Here is a 6,000-nt window from a genome sequence, read left to right on the forward strand (position 1 = left end):
CAGTTTAGAATTGATTTAGGAAATTGAATCACACACTGAAGAATTGGGATAGCTACGTAAGTGGCTGAAGCTCCCTGTATTTCTTACCCCAGCTCCTAATTTGTTGGATGAGCAATAGAAGGTATATTTATAAAGTTTGCAAATAACAACTAAAGGAGTTTATGGCTCCATGTTAATACTGATAGTATTTCTCTTGCTTTTTATGTTTGTTTCAGTAAAATATGAAAGAATCAAGTTTCTGGTAATCGCTTTGAAGAGTTCTGTGGAAGTCTATGCATGGGCACCGAAGCCATATCACAAATTTATGGCCTTTAAGGTAAAACCGCCAGTTTTAAATTGGCTTAAAGGTCTGAACAGTTGACATAGAGCTATGCATTGACATGACATACTTGTCAGATCAGCTGCTCTAACATAGTATAATAGGCTTGCGCAACTATTTCCTAGGTTCTCAGATGGTCAGTTTGCCAAAGTGGTACTTGCACCGTCTCTTAGAAAGTAGGCGGTCTCTGGAAGACACAGATGTGTCGCAGATGGAGACTCGAGCTTAAAGGGCTCAGTGAAAGGCAGTCGTGAAATGCATGTGATCGGTGCAGTGCAATTTAAAGACTAAGGAATAACCTGGTTATGATAGTACAAGCCAGAGAGGCTGAGGTAGGAGGGTTGTTGTGGGGTCAAGGCCAGCCAGGGACAGCTAGCAAAACAAATAAATCAAACTAAGTAAATCACAGAGGTTTTTAATGATATAAGCAATACATATTAAATAGAAGGGAGTTAAAACATGTATAATATGGACCTGTTTTTATATAAATTTGAAAAACTCCCTTTAACAGCATCTTGGTATTTACAGTGAGGAGACTTTTGCTACACTCGACTGTTGTGGTTGTAAGTTCACAAGCACTCATAATTGGTCTCCTATTCACTCCGGTGTGCGGCGTGAAAGGTCGCTTATGAAGCAGTGCTGGTAACTGTCATAGTCTGTGCTTCCACACTGCCAAAGTGCAGAGAAAGAACTTAACAGTCATTGTTCTGTGTGTGTTTTTAGTAATTTATTTTAGGGATTACCCTAAATCCAGTGTATAAAATTCTTAATTAAAATTTCTGCTGTTTTGGCATTAGATAGAAATAATAATTACCTCACAGATAATTATTAGAACACAGAGCTCTAACAATAGTCGGGTAACATTTTAGCAGAGGGTAAGAAACAAATTACATCATCTAAAATGTGCTTAAAACAATTTTGATATAGTTTATTGAAAGAGTAAGTTTCAATTACTTGTGAAATTTGAATTAAGGGTACTTCCTGCTTGGTTCCCCCATGGAGTGGAGTCAAACTCACGGTTATCATTTTTGTAAGTCCTAGTATTACTGAGAAATTATAAAGTCACTCACATTATCTTCCGGAGTCTGGTCTTAGTATTCGTATGTGCTAGCCCTCACTGACGTGAAGAATTAAGGCGCTCCAAGTCACGATAGCCTGAGTCTAGTCTCACAGCTAAAGGCTATAGCTCTCGCAGTATCAACTCTGACAGAGAAAGTCTCAGTGCCATGACCCTACAGCAGCTCACTTCACTGCTGTGTCTGAGTATTCGAATCCCACACTGTGCCATTCTTACTATTGTCAACTTTGCCTATGCTCTAATCAAGACACACAACTGGACAGGACAGAGAGCATTCTTCAGCTAGGTAGGAGGGAAGACGTGTTTTCCAGATGCTGGTTAACCATCCATGTGATAAATCAAAGCCTGCAGCTTGCTTCTCTGATGTGTAAGTTTGTTCTCCTGCTTCTGTCTTGATTACCTCTATAGTCATTTGGAGAACTGGTACATAAGCCATTACTGGTGGATCTCACTGTCGAGGAAGGCCAGAGGTTGAAAGTGATCTATGGATCCTGTGCTGGATTCCATGCTGTTGATGTGGATTCCGGCTCAGTCTATGACATTTATCTACCAACACACGTAAGAAAGAACCCACACTCTATGGTTGGTTGACTGACTTCACTTTGTTTTGACTTTTCCCTTTACTCTGCTCAGTGACTAACACAAGCAGGGTTTCCTCATTCCCCGTGGTGTAGGGTGAGTATTTAAATGAAGCACTGTTTTCAGTGGCTTCGGAACCATAGAAGTCTCCTTCCCAGGCTCTGTGAAGCCCTCTGAGGACCTCTTAGCATTTGCTTTGACTAACATGGGATGGAGTTGGGACTGTTGCTGTCAGGCAGAACACCCTGGGTTGGGAATGGTTCTCAAATGAGTCCACCATCCGGTAATGTGTCCAGGGACTCAAACACGCGCATCAGCAGAGCACGTGACCTGGAATATAACTCTGGGTTGTATATTGATTGCATGGACTTCCCAAGATCCTTGCCGGTTTGTGGTAGGTACGGCCAGGGGTGCAGCACTACCGCATTCGCTAGACAGACAGACTGAGCACACTCACGGCCCTGGAGATGGCCACAGACGTGCTTCTCTCCCTGTTCTCTAGATTCAGTGTACCATCAAACCCCATGCAATCATTATCCTCCCCAACACGGATGGAATGGAGCTTCTGGTGTGCTACGAAGATGAAGGGGTTTATGTGAACACGTACGGAAGAATCACCAAGGACGTGGTTCTGCAGTGGGGAGAGATGCCAACATCTGTAGGTATGGTGCGCTGTGACGAGGCGTCCGTGAGAGGAGCCGCCGAGACCAGTCTGTGTGTTTACTAATGTTGCATGTTGCTCGCACCGTCTGGCTATTCGGTGGTTACCAGCAGATGGGAGGAGGTTAGAGCAAATTCCCGGTAACCCTTGGGCACTTTAAATCTGCGCAAATGCTGCCTCTCCTTGGACTCTTAGGTTACCCAAAGGGCAGCCTTTGGGGTGTTTGGTTTTTTGGTTTTTGTTTTTGACCAGTATGCATGGCTGAAGAAAATCACAGAAAGAAATAGTGCTCTTGGGTGGCAGGGCCCTAGTCACCGACAGGCCCTGAGTGGTCTTCTGCTTCGTGTTCAGGGACCGAGGCTGCTGCTTGACGTTGTATGGCTGTGCTTGTGTCCCCGATATGTCTGCTCACCCGTCTTCCTCCCTTCTCTCATGGCTGTTTCTAGAAGTGGCATGAAAGACCTGAGGGAAGTTGGCTTGCTCAGTTAACTGACGCATGCCTAGAGTGACAGATCAGGCATACAGCACACTGCCCCCTTCTGGTCACTGCTGTAAATTGAACCCAGGGCCTCGAGAACGCGGGGAGGTGGGTTTTCAGAGATGTGCCCAGTTCTGAGGCAGAACTCCTGGAAAACCAAAGTCCTCACAGGCTAGGCACCCAGCTGGGCGTGAACACGAAGCATCTTGTCAAGATTCCTCCTGGTTAATGCTTTGTTTCTCCCTCTCTAAAAGCATACATCCGGTCGAATCAGACAATGGGCTGGGGAGAGAAGGCAATAGAGATACGCTCTGTGGAAACTGGTCATTTGGACGGTGTGTTTATGCACAAAAGGGCTCAGAGACTAAAGTTCCTGTGTGAACGTAATGACAAGGTAAGGCTTCCTCATGGCGTCTGTGCACTTGTGGCTGCTGTTTATGGTGGCTTGTTGTGCATGGGGCAGTGACGGTGAATTCCTGGCCGTTCTGGTAGATTTCTAAAATAAATCCAGGAGACCTCTGAATGCACACACTTGGGGTCGGGCGCCCGGAGGTGGTGAGCGGCTGCTGACTGTCCTCTCCGGTTGTGTTGCAGGTGTTCTTTGCTTCCGTCCGCTCTGGCGGCAGCAGCCAGGTCTACTTCATGACCTTAGGCAGGACTTCCCTTCTGAGCTGGTAGAGGCAGTGTGAGCCGGGATCACTGACCTCTGGAGTCGGCAAGACCCCAAGAACTTGGAATTCCTTGCAACTGGAGCTCAGAGCTGTGCCGGTGCAGCCATGACAGCTGTCTATGCAGGCCTCTTGTGGCGTGTCGGGTCGGGTCGGGTCCTCTCCCCTCCCTCCTACACTTTCTGCCAGTTTATTCCCATTCTCTCCTCCTCCTTTCTCAAAAAAATAAACCAAGGCTGCATTGCAGCTGGTGCTGTTCAGACTCTACCATCGGTGCTAGGAATGCTTGGGGATGAACACATCAGACCGGGAAGAGCGCCTTTCCTACAGCTCCAGGATTCCTCGTCTCCGAGCCACTGTCCCGTGGGCGTCTGCTGGTTGTGACGATTGCGCCACCCGACGTTGGCGGCAGGCACAGAGAGGTGAAAAGTTGGTGTAAGAAGCCGCTTGCTGAAGCAGAGAACAGAGTTAATATAGTAACATTAACAATGTATTTAATTGACATTTCTCTCTTTTTGTAATGTGACAGTATGTGGACAAAGAAGAAGGTGCAGGTCTAAGAGGTTAATATTTATAAAATGTGAAAGACACAGTTACTAGGATAACTTTTTTTGTGGGTGGGGCTTGGGGTGGGGCAGGGCGGGTTAAAGGGTCCCATTTTGTTTCTTTGAAAGCTTTTTGGAGAGGGTTGTCCTGGCCAAGAACTCAGTCATTTTTCTGTGTACCAAGTTTTGCCTAAATTGTGCAGATGGTTCTTAAAAAAGAAAGGAAAGGAAAAGGAAATGTGTGCGTCTTGTTGGAGGGCCAGAAGTTTTGTTGTGTAACAGTATTAGCAAGGCCTGGGCTAAGGGTTTAATGTCCGTTAAGCCTAAAGTGCGGCAGCAGCTCCACCACGGTCTGCACGCACCATAGGAAAGGCCAGCTTTCCTGTGGGTTCTCATTTCGTTTCGTTTTGTTTTTTGCCTACCTCATTGTTCTTAATGCATTGAGAGGTGACTTAGCTTAATGGTTTTGGCAGAAAACATTTAATGTTTAATTTAACCTTAATACCAAAACTATCTGATTAAAGTTTGACTGACTTTGTCACAAGTCTAATCAGGTACAAAAAAAAAGGAAAAGAAAAGAGAAAGAAAGAAAGAAAGCTGTCTATGATGGTGGGAGCAGCCTCAGCACTCAGACGCTCTGCTCTCACCAAGTTCACCATTGGAGGGTGACAGGCAGCGGAGTCACCTGTCCTGACAAGAGATCTCACTGTTCGCAGTTACAGGCTTTGGAAGCAGGCAGGGGTCACACTAGGAGTCACACAGACTATTCATTCATGTTGCAGGAACTTTTTCTTGGGAGCGAGGGTGTGTCCCTTTTCTTAAAAAAAAAACAAAAAGCAAAAAAAACAAAAAAAACCCCGCAATGCACTAAAACTATTTTAAGAATGTAGTTACTCCTACTTCTTCATAGACGGCACCTCCCTGCCTGTGTTTCAGGTGTAAGACTGACGCTCTGGCTTTTCCTGTTTCTCACGTGCTCTCTTGTTTGTTCTCTCTCTCTTTTTTTTAAAAACTAATTTTTCTTTATGAATATGTCTGTGACATTTGTAATAAATGTCTTGTAATAATTTGCTTCTTGGCTTCATGGTCATCACTACATTCTCTGAGGATGCTAGTGTCTCAGTGGAGGGGCAGTGCTGAGTCACGGCCCTGCCATCTTTCTGTGAGGGGGATGGCCTCGTGACAGCCACTGTGTGCTTCATTCCCCCAACACAAGCTCGGTGTTTCAGAGGCTTGATCTTCCCTGGTGGTTAATTTTCCTTTACAGCACGGTTCATCTATTCCGTCCCACGTAACAGTAATCTGTATCTCTACTGCCTGTACCGTTGGCCTCGGCTCACACGGCTGTCGGTCAATCTCTTACTTTCCACTCCAGTGGTTTTATGAACGACAGAAGTCTAGTGAGAATGCAATGTACAACGATGCGCAGCTAAATGGTTGGTTGTAAATACCCACGAAGGCGGGCAAGATAAGTGAGCGACCCTTACTCCTCTTTAGGGGCAAAGGAAGCAAAAATTGTTTTCTGTTGGTATGACTTCAGAGTAATACAAAAGCTGCTTCTCTTCTAGTTTGTGGCTAGCCTAGAATTATCCCGTCTGAGACTTGGACTATCCCATCAACAGAGGACTCAGTCAGAACCTAATGCCGGCAGCCTCCTACCCACACTTGGGGT

General features: G+C 45.7%; 1 protein-coding gene across 52 annotated transcripts in view; it reads left to right on the top strand.

Annotated features, from left to right (window-relative positions):
• Positions 1 to 5,400, top strand: part of Map4k4 (mitogen-activated protein kinase kinase kinase kinase 4) — a 125,632-nt gene extending 120,232 nt beyond the window's left edge. For 27 of the 52 annotated variants that reach the window (XM_087565187.1, XM_087565188.1, XM_087565198.1 and 24 more), the window contains 5 exons: positions 216 to 316; positions 1,806 to 1,955; positions 2,479 to 2,638; positions 3,370 to 3,509; positions 3,710 to 5,399. In XM_087565187.1, the coding sequence (XP_087421313.1) occupies positions 216 to 316; positions 1,806 to 1,955; positions 2,479 to 2,638; positions 3,370 to 3,509; positions 3,710 to 3,793 (635 nt within the window). In that variant the 3' untranslated portion in view covers positions 3,794 to 5,399. 52 annotated transcript variants of the gene reach the window in all.
• The last annotated feature ends 600 nt before the right edge of the window (positions 5,401 to 6,000 follow it).

This window comes from Rattus norvegicus, chromosome 9 (assembly GCF_021556685.1).
Source record: "Rattus norvegicus strain SHRSP/BbbUtx chromosome 9, alternate assembly SHRSP_T2T, whole genome shotgun sequence".
NCBI lineage: Eukaryota > Metazoa > Chordata > Mammalia > Rodentia > Muridae > Rattus > Rattus norvegicus.